Raw genomic sequence first — 13,579 nt, forward strand, 5'->3', positions numbered from 1 at the left:
AGCACAATGCTTAGCGTGCGGTAAATGCTGTATAAACTTTTGCTGCTGTTAGGGTTATTATTGCTCCCCGTCACCGGGTCAGGCAGCTCTCCTGGCCAGCGCTGGGTGGGCGGGACAAGGGTTTGCATCTCACACTCATCTCAGCTTTTCCTTCTCCGTGTCCCCACCACCGCCGACGCTGTGTGCCTTTGGAGGCGATGAGCAGTCAGCAGAGACGGCACCAGCCCGGCTGTTCCCAGACCTGGTTCCATTTCTGGCTCTGCTGCTCTGTGCTTGTGGGAACTTGGGCCGGTTACTTCCCCTGTCTGAACTCAGAATCCTCCCTTGTAAAATGGGGCGAAAAATGCATACCCAGTTCAGGGGGTTGTTGTGGGGAGGGAATGAGCCAGTGTACACTGTAGGCAGTGTCAGTACTAAAGATGTCGGTCCTGTTGATGAGGCCAAGAGCTTTCTACCTCACTGTGATGTTACTGCATCACGTCTCACAATCATGTTCTTTTAGGTGCTTTGACTCTGCTCTTCCCTCTTGGCAGGAGGACAGTTTTTATTTTATTTATATTTTTTTGTTTTGCTGAGGAAGATTTGCCCTAAGCTAACATCTGCTGCCAATCTTCCTCTTTTTGTATGTGAGCTGCTGCCACAGCATGGCCACTGACAGATGAGTAGTGTAGGTCTGTACCTGAGAACTGAACCTGGGCCACCAAAGCAGAGCATGCTGAATTTAACAACTAGGCCACTGGGGCAGGCCCAGGAGAATAATTTTCAACCTTACTTCACAGATGAGGAAACTGAGGCCCAGATTAGACACGACTGTCTGAGCCTGGAAGGGAGCCCTCATCTCTTCTGGTCACTAAAGGCCCCATCCTCCTGGGTTAGAGTTGAGGGGCGAGGCTTCCTTCCATTCTGCCAGGGCCTGTAGTCCTCAGCGGGGAGGGGGCGCTGGGGCGAGGGCTGAACAAGACATCCAGGTCCAGTGGCGTGCTGCCACGAGACTGGGCTTTCCGACCCTGATGTTTGAGGGTCCGGGTCCAGGCTGCTGAGCCTGCTGGCCCGCGAGGATCCTTGGAGCCATCGGCCCTGTTGGGCAGCCACCCACATGGCCAGAGAGAAAGATCCATGCTTCTCTGGGACAGCGATAACCCATAGGCCCTCTTCCAGGCAGGATTGTGTAGGATTCTCTGTGCTACAGAGGATTCCTGCGTTTCGCCAGACACCTCATTATCCCGGTCCCAGCCGGCTGTGTCCCAGCGCCTCTGTAATCACTCAGGCCCACGCCCAGCAGCCAGCCCAGGGCCAGGAAATCGTTCCCGCCCCTCCCCCGCCTTCCGCCCGGCCCAGCGCGGCGCCTGCAGCCCGGCCTGGACCTCCTGCCTGCCTAACGGTTCTCTCTCCTCCTCTGGTTCTCCTCTCCTGCTGCCGCTCGCTCTCGCTCTCGCTCTCGGGGCACTCGGAAGTGTGGCTCTCCAGCTGGGCTGAGTCTCCCAAGAAGGACGTGACAGGTACTGCCCGGTGTGCATGTGAGCGCATGTGTGTGACCGCGTGTGTCCCAGGCATGCCCGCGTGGGAGCCGGTGCTGCTGGCTGCTCTCCGCATGCTTCCCTGGGATGTGGAGCAGCCTTCCGTCGGCATTCAGTGTCTCCTCATCCCTTGCCTGCCCTTCTGCTGGCTGTCCCTCTGCTTTCCTTTCAACCCTGTTTAGGTCTCAGAGCCAGCTTTGGAGCCCTTTGATGGGCGACGACCCCATAGCACAGCGTGTAAGCAAATGCGCTCTGGACCCAGACCATGTGGGTTTGAATCCCAGCTCTGCCACGTCCTGGCTGGGCTGCTTTGGGCGGGTTGTGTAACCTCCCTAGGCAGATGCAGGGCCACCCCGCGGGGAGCCTGGCGCACAGAAGGTGCTCAGGTGATGGCGAGGCCACCATCCTCTTCAGCAGTGACTCAAGTGGCCCTCCCTGTGGGATGGGGCTGCCAAAGAGTATTAATCTTGCTTCAGGCAGTTAAACTGAGGCAGAGAGCTGAAGTCTCTGACACCAGGCGTGGCGTTCTGTGCTCCTTCCTGGGGAGCTGAGGCAGGGCTGGGGAGCCTGGGGACGGAGGTCACCACCCCCAGGGATCAGGGCTTGGAGCTGCCCTCTCTGGGCTTTGGGCTGCCTGGCCCAGGATGGCCCTCAGGGACTTGGGCCTGTACCCTGTGTCTGGCAGAGCTAGACCAGGGGTCAGGGGCTGGTCCTTAGCCTTTGTCTTACTGGACACTGGTGGAAAACCTGGCCAGCAGGGTTCTTAGCTGCTAGAAGGAGATGGTGGCAGGCAAAGGGGTGGGATCTCCAGAAGGGGCTTCTAGGAGCCCCACCATTCCTGAGTGCTCCCTGACCCCACTTTCCCAGCTCAAACCTGAGAGCAGAGGCTCAGGCTCGAGGGTTGGGGTACAAGACAGAGGGTTTGGGGGCCAGAGCGGGGCTGGGCCAGCCCCAGGGGTCAGAGCCTGAGGCTCAGTGCCCCCTCTCCCCACCCCCCACCGCGGTGGGCTGGGAAGGGAGGTAGACCTCCTGGGAGGGGGCCAGAGGAGAAGGCAGCAGGCAGGAGGACCCCCGTGCAATCATCCTTCTGGTGTTGCCTGTGACGAGGGCCTGGGCTTGAGCCAATCACTGGGCTCCTGTCCCTTTTTTCCTCTCCACAAGCCAGGGAGCCAGAGCCTGCTTGGCCTACAACAATACATTTTATTCACCAAACGTATAGCCTGGCTGCCCTCGGGCCTGTGGAGAAGCCGGCAGGCTGAGGCCGGCCTGGGAGGAACCAGTGGTGAGGTACTAGATGGCCTTTGGTAGGATGCCCAGGGTTTACGGGGGGGTCATGGAGAACGTGGGGAGCCTGGGGCCAGGGCCACCGCAGGGCTTGGCGTCTCAGGATGAGCCCAGCTGTTTGGAGTGAGAAGCTGAGGGGAGGTAGTGTGGGCTGGAGAAAACCAGCCAGGCTTGGAGTCCAGGGATGGAGGCCTGGGCAAGCCGCCAGCTCGCTCTGGGCCTTGGTTTCCCCATCTGGAATGTTGGAGAGTTCGATGAGACAGGAAACTCAGAGGTAAGGGGCTGATGCTGGAGATCCTTATGGAGAAGGGTCCTCGGGCTGCTCAGCCTGGTCTCCACCCCAGAGTGGGCCCAGGGGGCTCTGATCTGGCTCTCCAGCTGGCAAGTGCCCGCTGCCTGCCAGGAGGTGGGGTCTGAGAGGCATGTTACAGGGACACAGCCACGGCCGCCCTTCTCCTGGTGCCTGTGGCCCCTGCCCTGAGCTGCCTGCTGGTTCTGAGGCTGCAGAGAAACCTAAACGCCTCCTGCTCCTCCCCAAATCTCCCATTTCCTGTTTGCTTCATAAACACTGTCTATAGTTTACATGGGGCATTAACTCAGTCACCTCCTACCATGCTCAGAACAACCCCATGAGGTAGGGACTGTTTTGTTCATGTTTACAGATGAGGAAGCTAAAGCTCCGAGAGGTTAAGTGTCTTCCCCTGGGTCACAGGGCTGGTAGGGGCACTCGGACCCTGCGACTCCAATTTCCTGCCGGTGTATCATGAATCTTGGGCAATTACTGTGTCCAGGGCCATGTCCTATGGTGCCAGTCCTGGGGCGTCCACTCTCATCAGAGAGACTCTCGTCTAAAGCACATTGTCTAGTGGGGGAGCAGGGCCCCACAAAAAATCTGGTCCAGGCCCGGAGCAAGTGCTGGGGCCACAGTGGTCAGGGGACTCCTGGAGGGGCAGAGATGGCTGAGTGGAAGTGGGATTGTAGAAGGGAAGGCGTTCCAGGTGGGGGAACAGCTAAAGCAAAGGTTTGGAAGTAAGAACCTGTGTGGAACAGTGTGTGGCTGGCACACGGTGGGTGCTCGATACATGTGTGTTGAATCATCATTGTTGCCTGGAACAGAGGGGTTGTGTGTCAGGGAACTTGGGGAGCTCAGATTGTCAAGAAAGACTGAGCTCGAATTTGGCCTTTATTCTACAGGCAACAGGGACCCATTGAAGGTGTTGGAGCAGGGGACTGACTTGGCAAAAGCCTCATTTAGAAGTTTAAGTTGGCAGCCAGGGTCAGGCAGGAGCCAGGGTCCATGCAGGTGGCAGTGGAGGAATTGCAGGTGTGAGGCCAGGGTGGGGCAGGGCTCCAGGGCACTGCCGCAGCCCCAGCAGATCCAGCCAGGGGCTCTGAGTAAGGCACAAGGGTCCAGCCCTGGATGAGACTTACAAAGTCCCCTTCCAACCTGGGAGGGGCTCTCCTCTCTAGAAGAGGTACACCCCTTCTCCAGGCCTCTGCCAAACCCTTCCCATCTGAAGCCAGGAGGCTCCCTCCACCGCCCCTCCCCCTCCCTTGGGCCGATTCCTTCAGCCCCCAGTTTTCCAGGCCTTGGCTGGGAGGGGATCCAGAGCAGCCTCTGGGATGACATCACCCACCGGCCCGCCTGCTGAGTGCTTTCTCATCTGGATACCTGCTCGCAGCTCACACCCGCCCGGGCAGCCCTGGGCAGGCACCACCCTGAGAGGCAGATGCCAGAGAGCGTAAGCTGGGAGCCCGCGTGTGCTGGGGGAGGGGAGAGGAGGGCAGCCAGGAGGACAGTGTCTGTCTGCGTGTCCATCTGTCCTGTCTGGAGTAGCCTCCAAGAAGTACTGCCGCCTGAATGCCTAGAGAACATTTTCTTAATGTTTCTACCTGTGTCCTAAAGTGTCCATCTTCAGAGAGCTCAGGCCAGTTTTCCAAGGGGCTAGGGGAGGCGGAGTGTGGATTTTTCCCCTCTTTGAAATCTTGCCTCCGATTTCCTTGGCTTGGATTAAAATGAACGATGTCTCTCCACTCCCAGCACCCCACTTGTCCTCTCTAGCAGCTTCTGGCCACAAACCCATCGCTCCTTGGGCTGGCCCAGTGGCGCAGCGGTTGAGTTCGCGTGTTCCGCTTCGGCGGCCCGGGATTCGCGAGTTCGGATCCTGGGTGCGGACATGCCACCGCTCACCAAGCCATGGTGTGGTAGGCATCCCACATATTAAGCAGAGGAAGATGGGCACGGATGTTAGCTCAGGGCCAGTCTTCCTCAGCAAAAAGAGGAGGATTGACAGCAGTTAGCTCAGGGCTGATCTTCCTCAAAAAAAAAGAGAAAAAGAAAAAAAACCCATCGCTCCTTGCTCCTCTGTGCCTCTGTTTCCCCATCTCCTCTTTCTACCTTCCAGAGTTGAGCTGTCTAGTTTTCCCAAATTTCAGAGGTAAAGCCCTGCCTGGTTTATCTGTATTGGCTCAAAACAAACCATTAAATCACTGTTTGTCTGTCTGCCTGCTCATTCATTTCATTCATTCATTCCATAAACACTTACTGAGTTCTACCACCTAATGGGCACTGTGATCTGGGCATTGGATGTAGCAGGAGAACAAGGAACCCACACTCAAGTCTCTGTGGAGACAGGATGAGGCAAGGTCCCTCCTTAGAAACCAGACACCAGTGGCTCTCTGTCGGCCGTGTATAGTGCAGAAGTTCAGAACACAAGCAATGATGTCAGATGGGTTTGGGTTCAATCCCGGCACTGTGACCTTAGGGAAATTACTTACCCTCATGAGCCTCAGTCTGCCTGTGTGTAAAATGGGTATAATAGGACCTACCTCACAGGGTTGTTGTGAGGATCAGACGAGACAGCGAGATGATACGGTTGGGCACTTGGCCCAGTGCTGACCGCAAGTGAGCGCTAACGAGGACTCACTTGCTTGTCGGTGTAATCTAGACCCTCTCAGGATCTAGGGGATTCCCCCCCTCTTCTGTTTGTGTTTTGAGTTTTCCTTTCCCACCAACTGGAAAGGGAGCCCCTGGATCCCACAGGAGGGGCTGCCCCTTTTTGTGCTGGGTGCACTTAAGAAGCACGGACATCCCCTGGGCACAGTGGGAGGTAGTCTCTGTCAGCGCTGTGTCCAGTGCTGCCTCTATCCAGCTGGCGGGGCGGGCGCAGAAGCTGGCCCATCTGAGTGCAGGGCTGGGCTGGCCCTACTGCCCAGCTGTTGGTTGCATTTCTGCCTGAAATACAATCCTGGCTTTGGAGGGGCTGCCTGGGGCTGTGTGTACGTATCCATGTGGCAGGCCTCAGCTGGGACAGAGTCCCTTCTGGGTCTCCAGAGGGCTGAGCTGGGGCTGTGGGGCCCACACCTCATGGCAGACTGCCAGGGCAGTGGGATTCTTTCCCCTCCTTTGCCCCCCGTCCCAGGTTGGATGGAGCCTCCCCCATGGAAAGACCCAAAGATCTAAGTCATGTCTCTCACCCCTGGCTGTACGTGAGAAGCACGGAGGAGGAGCCAGTGTCTAAAAAAATACCCCAGACCAATCTGGGGGTGGGGCCCAGGCACTGGTATTCTTTAAAAGCTCCCCAGGCAATTTTGTGGGACCATGTTGAGGTTCGTTGTGCTAAAAGAATGGGATGTCTGGAAACAGAAATCAGAGGCAGTTCTGTTCATGGAAAGAGAGATGGGCTTAAACCTAAAACACCAAGTGAATTTGGTTCTTTCCACAGCAGCTGTGTGAGCTGGGGCAAGTCTCTTGCCCTCTCTGGGCCTCTGAGGTGCCTTTTGTGAAATGGGGAGGTAAGAAGGTTGTGAGAATAAAGTGGGACAGTGTACATGCCTGGCACAGAGCATTTGCCAGGTTAGACTCAGGCACGTAGGGAAGGTGGCTGTAGGCTGAAGCACCAAGTGGGCCGTGGGGCGCCTGGGGCCGTTTCTACAGCCAGGCTGGTTGTGTGAAGTCCCCAGCCTTCCAGGAGATTGGCAGATATATAGGAGGGTAGAAACAGTTTAACTGTACTAGCAATTCTCTTTGGGCTGGGGGTAGTCTGGGAAGGCTTCCTGTAGGAGGTGACCAGTGGGTCTCTGGTTTGTGGATCCTTTTAGCTCCTAGCAGGGCATGTATTATCTTAGGTGTTTTGTGCCCACCTCCACCCTAGTGATTATGGTGGTAATAGGGAGGGGTAGGGAGGTCTGAGCAGCATGTCCAATGGGCACCCAGTCTGTCCACCTCCCAGCCCAGTGCTTGCTTAATGGATGTTGCCCTGGCCTAGTGGCCGAGGAGAACGGAGAAGTTGCTTGCTGCTGGGAGCCTCCTGCCCACCTGCCCTCCTTCTGCTGAGCCCCACCTTTTGACCCCTCGAGCTTCAGGAAACTGCCAGGAGAGGGCAGCTGGAGGCTTTCAGGAGCCTGGCCACTAGCCCCAGCGCGGACAGGCGGAGGGGGACTGAGTCAGTCCCCGTGTGGCGGAGGGCGCAGCCAGGCGGAGGACGCCCCCTCTGGAAGCGGCTGGGAGGGCCGGCCCAGGCTGCTCCGGCCCGCGCCAGGCCCTCGGCTTGGTGGCAGTGCCTGGGTGCGCCCGAGGGCCAGGACCGGAGCCGAACTTGAGGAAAAGCTGGCGGGGGGCGGGCTGGGCTCGCCAGCCGCTGGCGCTGGGACTTTCTTCTTGGGTTTCAAGTAAACAGTCTCGGCCCTCCTCCCCCTCGCCTGCCTCCACCCCCGGCTGCTCATTCGATGGGTCTCATGTGTTTCTATTTAAGGGTTGCGAGTAAACCCCAGTGATTGGCGGCCTCCAACCCTCTGGACTTCTCGCCTGGGCCCTGGCTGCGGAGCCTCCTCTCCCGCTCTCTCCCTCTCCCTCCCGAGGGGAGGACGGCTGACTTTCTTTCTCTGGTTTACAGGGGCTGGAGGGAGGCAGGAACCCTCCTCCAGGCCTTGCCTGTCTCTCCCTCCTGTGCTCTGGCCTCCGCCCTCATGGGCCGCCCGCCCGCCCGCTCGCGGCCCTCCCCTTGCACCCCTGCGGCCCAGGGGTCTGGAGAGTCGGCGGCCGCCCCCGGCCTCTTCTCAGACTCCCTCATGCCGGGCCGGGACTAACTCATCGCAGCAGAAGGCTCTTCCTCTGAGCTTCCTTGGCCTCCATCTCTGTCTCTCTTCCTCCTCCCCCTACTCCTCCTCTGTCCCCTCGGCTCCCCATGTCCCCCGGTCCCCGCGCTGCAGCGGGCCGGTGTGGGGCCCTGCTATATGGCCTGTCCTTGGGGCCCGGCGAGCTGCGAGCCCTGGCTGCAGGCGGCCCCTCCGAGTGGCGCTGGCGACGGAGCAGCCTCCCCCGAGGCCCATGGACAGGGGGCGCCCCGGCCGCGGGGCCATGGCTGGCCGCTGGCTCACCGCGTGCTTTCTGCCCTCGCCAGGTGCCGACGCCAACGCCGAGCCCATGATCCTGGAGCAGTACGTGGTGGTGTCCAACTATAAGAAGCAGGAGAACTCGGAGCTGAGCCTCCAGGCCGGGGAGGTGGTGGATGTCATCGAGAAGAACGAAAGCGGTGAGTGCCCCGGATGGCTGGCCGGCCGCTCGGGTTCCGGCCTGGCTCCTCGGCAGGCTGCGTTTGTTCCCTTCCTCCTCCCCCACCTCTGCAGCTATACGTTGTTTCCATCTGGCGGGGAGAGGGCCGCGGAGCCTGAAGTTTCCCCTGTTGGTTTGGGCTGCAGGCCAGCAGTTTGCCTGGTGGTGGAGGAATGTCTCCACGGCTCGGGGTAATTAACCAGCTTGTGTTAATTCAAGGCCAGGGTGCCAGCGCGGGTGTGACTGTCCAGCCCATGTTCGGGGTCTCCGTCCCCTCTGAGGCCCATGCGGAAGGTCGCTCCCACCTCAGGGGCGCCTTACAGCAGCTTCCCCCAGTTGGGGCCATATTTCAAGCCAGGGGGCCAGGCAGGGGCGGAGAACCCCGCTAGCTGGTGGGGAAGGCAGGCCATGATGTCACTGTGTGATCAGGGGTCCTTGGGCCCCTGGCGGGCTGTCCGAGGAAAGGCCAGGCCTGAGGGGTTGGTTAGTGTTTGGGCTGTGAGCTGACTGCCCCCTGCTGAGCTGAAGCCCATCAGGACCTGGGAAGAGGGCCCAGACTGGGGGATGTACCCAGGTCCTGGGGCCAGGGAGGGTCCTGCAGCAGCTGCCGTGTCATGGGGAGCTGAGGCTTTGTCTTGTGTGGGGCCCTGCGGATGGCTGTGGAGGGGGCTGCTGGTTCCAGGGTTCTTGCCGAGTGGGCCCAAGTGCCTCAGAGCCCTTGGCAGTGGGAGTCTCTGCAGGTGGAGAGAGGAGGGCCTGAGTCCTGTTCGTAAGAGGTGTAGGCGCATGCGGCTCCCTGCAGGGCCAGGGATGGGCTTTGGCCCCAGACATCCATCAGCAGTTTGCCCACAGCCAGCTGGGACTTGACTTAGCTCCTGGGGTAGTCTCTTTCGGTTTCAGTTTGCTATGGGGGAAGGCCCCATGCACTGGAGCCTCTCTGGGCTATGTTTAGAGGACACTCCCAGAGGGGAGGGGGTCTGTTCTTTTCCTTTCCCATTCTGTTCCCTTCCGATATTTTGAGTGAGCCCTGAAAAGAAGGCAGACCAAAGAATAGCTGTGCCCATTCTACAGATAGAGTAACTGAGGCACAGAAAATTTGAGGGGAAGTGACTCACCTACAGTCAAAAGCAAAACAGAACAGGGATGTTCCTGGGCCTCTGATTCCTATGCCTGTGGGCAGCAAGTAGCTGTAGAGATGCTGGAGAAATCCTGGCAGGCCTCCTGGTAGAAGTGAGTTCAGGCTCCTGTTGCAGGAGGCTCAGGAACTGTGCTTTCTGAGAAACAGGGCTGTGATGCCAACATAGGTGTGACTCATGGCGCTCCTGAGTCTGGAGTCTTCACAGCCTCTTCCCCTTTTAGAGAGGTCGGGCTCTGCCTTTGTGCCTGGAGTCATCGCCAAGGTGATTGGCAGCTTAAGTCTTCACCTGGCAGAGCCACGTGCCAGCATAAGGCTTGCAGGTACCCACACTGGCCTCATTCCTGCACAGCTTTGCCTTCAGCCTTTGTCACAGTACCAGCTCTACCTCCTCGCTCCTCAGGGGAGCTGCATTGTCTTAGGGGCCTGGCTCTGGAAACCCTAAGCACTTCAAGGCCCAAAGGAAGGAATCTCCCATGGTGCAATTGGAGATAGCTGCTGAGGAGAGCGAGATGTTTTTGGAGCTTGCTCCAAAGGACGGCAGGCCTACTTCTCTGTATAAGGTCAGGGCTACTCAGACGCCGAGTTCTGACTTAGGGACCCTCCTGCTGCCTCACCTGCCTTGTGTCACCAGCACAGCTATATAACCCTGGAGCAGCAGGGAGAGTGAGCTCCATGTCTCTGGGTAGCAGCCATTTGCCAGGATGGCTGAAGAGGAGACCCCACACAAAAGGAAGTCAGCCTGCTATAAGACTCCCAGGGACGTGTGTGTCCTCTGCCTTCCCATTTCCATCCAGGACACTGGCAATACTTGGAGGTCTGCCTAGGGGTAGGGGAGGGAGAGCCTTGGCAAAGTGGGGGTTCTGTGTTAGGCTTGGAAGGGTGTAGAGGCACCTCCTCGCCTGAGGAGTCCCCGATGGCTGTTTGAAGGGCTCAGGGGGCCTGACTCCTCAGAGCAGGCCAGTCTGGCACACAGACCCTCTGAGGGAGTTGCTGTCCCTGGAAGCAGGTGTCTGCCCACCCCCTACAGGCTGGGTGGCTTCAAGTCCCGTAATCCTTCTGGGTCTCATTTATCCCTTCTGTAAAATGGAGATGACCTGGCAGCTGCTTGGAAGCAGGGCCTGGAGCAGATGACCTCCCCGAGCCCTCTCCCAGGTCTGAACTCCGTGGCTGGGAGTCTCTGTAGGGCCCTGGGTGTTGAATAGAGCGAGCTCCCCTGAATGTGGCTTTTCCACTTCTCTGGGACCTTCGTATCTTTACCCTTGGTAGGGACGGCTGCTCAGCACCACATGTTCACGTAGGCACCTTGGAGTGCTGTGTCCACCATGCAGACCTACACTATCTGTCGCCATCAGAAACCAGGAGGCCTGGAGTGTACAACCAGCTTAACCAGAGAAACTGAGTGGAGAGGAGAAAGAAAGAAGCCAAACTGCAGATCCTTGGGAGGGTGGGTTCCCAATTCAAGGAAGCTGGAAGTCTGATGGTGGGGGAGGGGAGTTGTGCATCCTGCAAGCTAGCTTTGGAAGGAGTGGTGAGTGGAACAAAGACCCAATTGTAATGCCTTTGACCTTGGCACATGGTGGGTGTGTTGAGGCATTTCCACTCAAGTTGTTGGGGCAGTGACCCCAATAAACACCATCCCTGCCCCCCAGGGCCTCGCCTTGCCCACTGGGAGCCAGGACTCTGCCTGTGTCCCCTTCTCGCTTGGCCTGAAGTCTCTCCAGTAGAGTGTTCATAGAGGGATCCAGCCACCTCTAGCTCCACCTGCTCATCAAATCCCTCTGGCTGGGACCCTAGCCACCAAGCGATTTAGAGGTGTGGTTGTGCCAGTGCTCTGTAATCTCATTGGTCTAAAGAGAGAGGTATGTCTGGAAAGCAGTTCAGAGTCAGTAAACAGTAAACAACAGGTGCCAGGCCATGCACTTCACAGGCATCATTTTACTGGAATCATGGAACGATCCCAGGCAGCAGAAGGTGCTTTAACCATTTTGTGACTGTAGTGACAGGCTAAGAGCTGAAGTCATTTCCCTAGAGTCCAACAGCTGAGATCTCTCCCCATCTACAGAGGACTGGGGGAGGGTGAGAATGGGCTGATCCTGAGTGGGATCATGACTGAGCTGGTGATGCTGCGAGTTGGGAAGAGGGGAAAGCTGGGGGCCCGTTGAGATGACTGCAGGGCTCCCTGGAAGGTCATTGCAGCAGGATGTCTCTGTGTCCCACCCTGCAGCACGGTGCTCAGAGGTAGTGGGAATTTGTGTGTTAATTGTTCCTTTGAACTTGGAGACAAGCAACAGCTAAGAGGATCTTAGGAGGGTGATGTGTACCCAGCATAAGCCTACTCCAGGGAACATAGGTGGACAGAAGTCAAGGATACCCAAAGTGGGACCTGAGTGGCTTCAGGGAAAGCATTTTTGGTCAAGCAGTGGGCCTGGGGCCCAGCCAGAAAAGGACTCTTTTGTCTCCATTGATCACCAGGATCTAGCGGAAAGATTCAACAGCTTGTTAGCTTTGCCAACTAGCAAGGCAGGCAGCAATCATTGTTGTCTTGTCCTTAGAAACCTCTCCACCCTTGGTATAAACAGCAGTGCTTGAGATGCCTCCTTTGTAGAACATTCTTATACCTCAAAGACCGCATTGGCTTCGCCTTCCAGCAGACATAATCTGGTCTATCTTATGGCAGAGTGGTGATGGCAGGGTCCTGGTTGCTCTGATTTCTCTGTTGAGCAAAGCTGCCTCTAACATTCCAGGATTGTTTGCTTCTCAGTACTAGGGGCCAGGAGAGGATGTGGGGATATGAGTCAACAGATGCTCATTCTTTTCCTGCTTCAGCTTTTCTTCTTGAGTCAGCTGCTTTACTGGCACCGACATGATAACACTGGGTCCTTCCTTGGAGGCACATAGCTGTAAGGATCTAAGATCAAAGCAAGAAATTTTGAGCTCTTTTGGTCCATTCAGGTGAGAAAACTGAGTCTTGGAGAGTTTGAGAATCTTCAGTCTCCTCCAAAGTCAATGCTTTGGTCCCAGTTGTGTTGTGAGCAGAAGACAGAAAGCCACTCAAACTTTCTCAAGAGATTGTTGAAAGGATGCGAAAAATCTCACCAAACCCAAGGGTAGGAAGTACATCCTGGCCTCACAGGTACTGGGAACCAGGAAATCGGCATGAGCCTTAGCAGCTTCTCTTGTCTCTGTCTCTCTCTTGGGTACCATGTGGATTTAAAGCCCAACTGTGATTTCCTAACTGCAGACCAGCCTTCCTTCTCTTCCTGTTCACTCACAGCAGCAGCTGGTCTCCTGCTGTTGGCTTGTCAGGAAATGACTGCCACCAACCAATGATTGCCTCTGGTTCTCTGAGTCCAAAAATTTTTTTTTTTAAAGATTTTATTTTTCCTTTTTCTCCCAAAGCCCCCCAGTACATAGTTGTGTATTTGTGGTTGTGGGTCCTTCTAGTTGTGGCATGTGGGATGCCGCCTCAGTGTGGCTTGATGAGCGGTGCCATGTCTGCACCCAGGATTCGAACTGGCAAACCCTGGGCAGTGGAAGCAGAGCCGGCGAACTTAACCACTCTGCCACAGGGCAGCCACTGAGTTCAAAATTTGACTTTTGAATCTGATTGGTTTCTGGCCAGCTAATGGATTGGCAGATCTTAGATCCAGTATCCAGCCCTGGGCCAATCAGCTGTGCCCAGAAGCATCATGGGGTATAAACGTGGCTACCTAGCCAACCTCTTCAGCAGTGGCTGTTGGAGAGCAGGTTTTAGAGAGAGGAGGTATAGAGGGGGTAAGTTACCCAAAAACATGTTGGCTGCGATTAGTTTGCTCATTTCACAGCTGTGTGTGTGTGTAGTGGAGAGAGCAAAGAATCAGGAATCTGAATATTAGGTTTAAGATCAAATGCTACCCTAACTGTGTGATGTAAGTAGGAATCAATTTCTGTTTCTTCATCAGTATGAGGGGGCAATGATATGTACTACATGGGCTGTTTGGTTTTTTTTTTTTTAATGAAATGTAACCATTTATTATTTGACAACTCTCTTTATCAATAAGACAAACTAATAAGCTTTTCTCACAGATTTGTGTGTCCTAATGATTA

General features: G+C 56.5%; 1 protein-coding gene across 4 annotated transcripts in view; it reads left to right on the top strand.

The window, feature by feature from the left end:
- The window catches only part of SH3PXD2A (SH3 and PX domains 2A), a 245,523-nt gene that overhangs the window by 173,616 nt on the left and 58,328 nt on the right, over nt 1-13,579 (top strand). For 3 of the 4 annotated variants that reach the window (XM_044751533.2, XM_070483796.1, XM_070483802.1), the window contains 2 exons: nt 1,455-1,499; nt 8,204-8,335. In XM_044751533.2, coding sequence (XP_044607468.1) covers nt 1,455-1,499; nt 8,204-8,335 — 177 coding nt within the window. The remainder of the gene's footprint in view (nt 1-1,454; nt 1,500-8,203; nt 8,336-13,579) is intronic. The other variant, XM_044751534.2, reaches the window with a different exon arrangement.

The sequence above is a fragment of the Equus asinus genome, chromosome 2 (genome assembly GCF_041296235.1).
Source record: "Equus asinus isolate D_3611 breed Donkey chromosome 2, EquAss-T2T_v2, whole genome shotgun sequence".
NCBI lineage: Eukaryota > Metazoa > Chordata > Mammalia > Perissodactyla > Equidae > Equus > Equus asinus.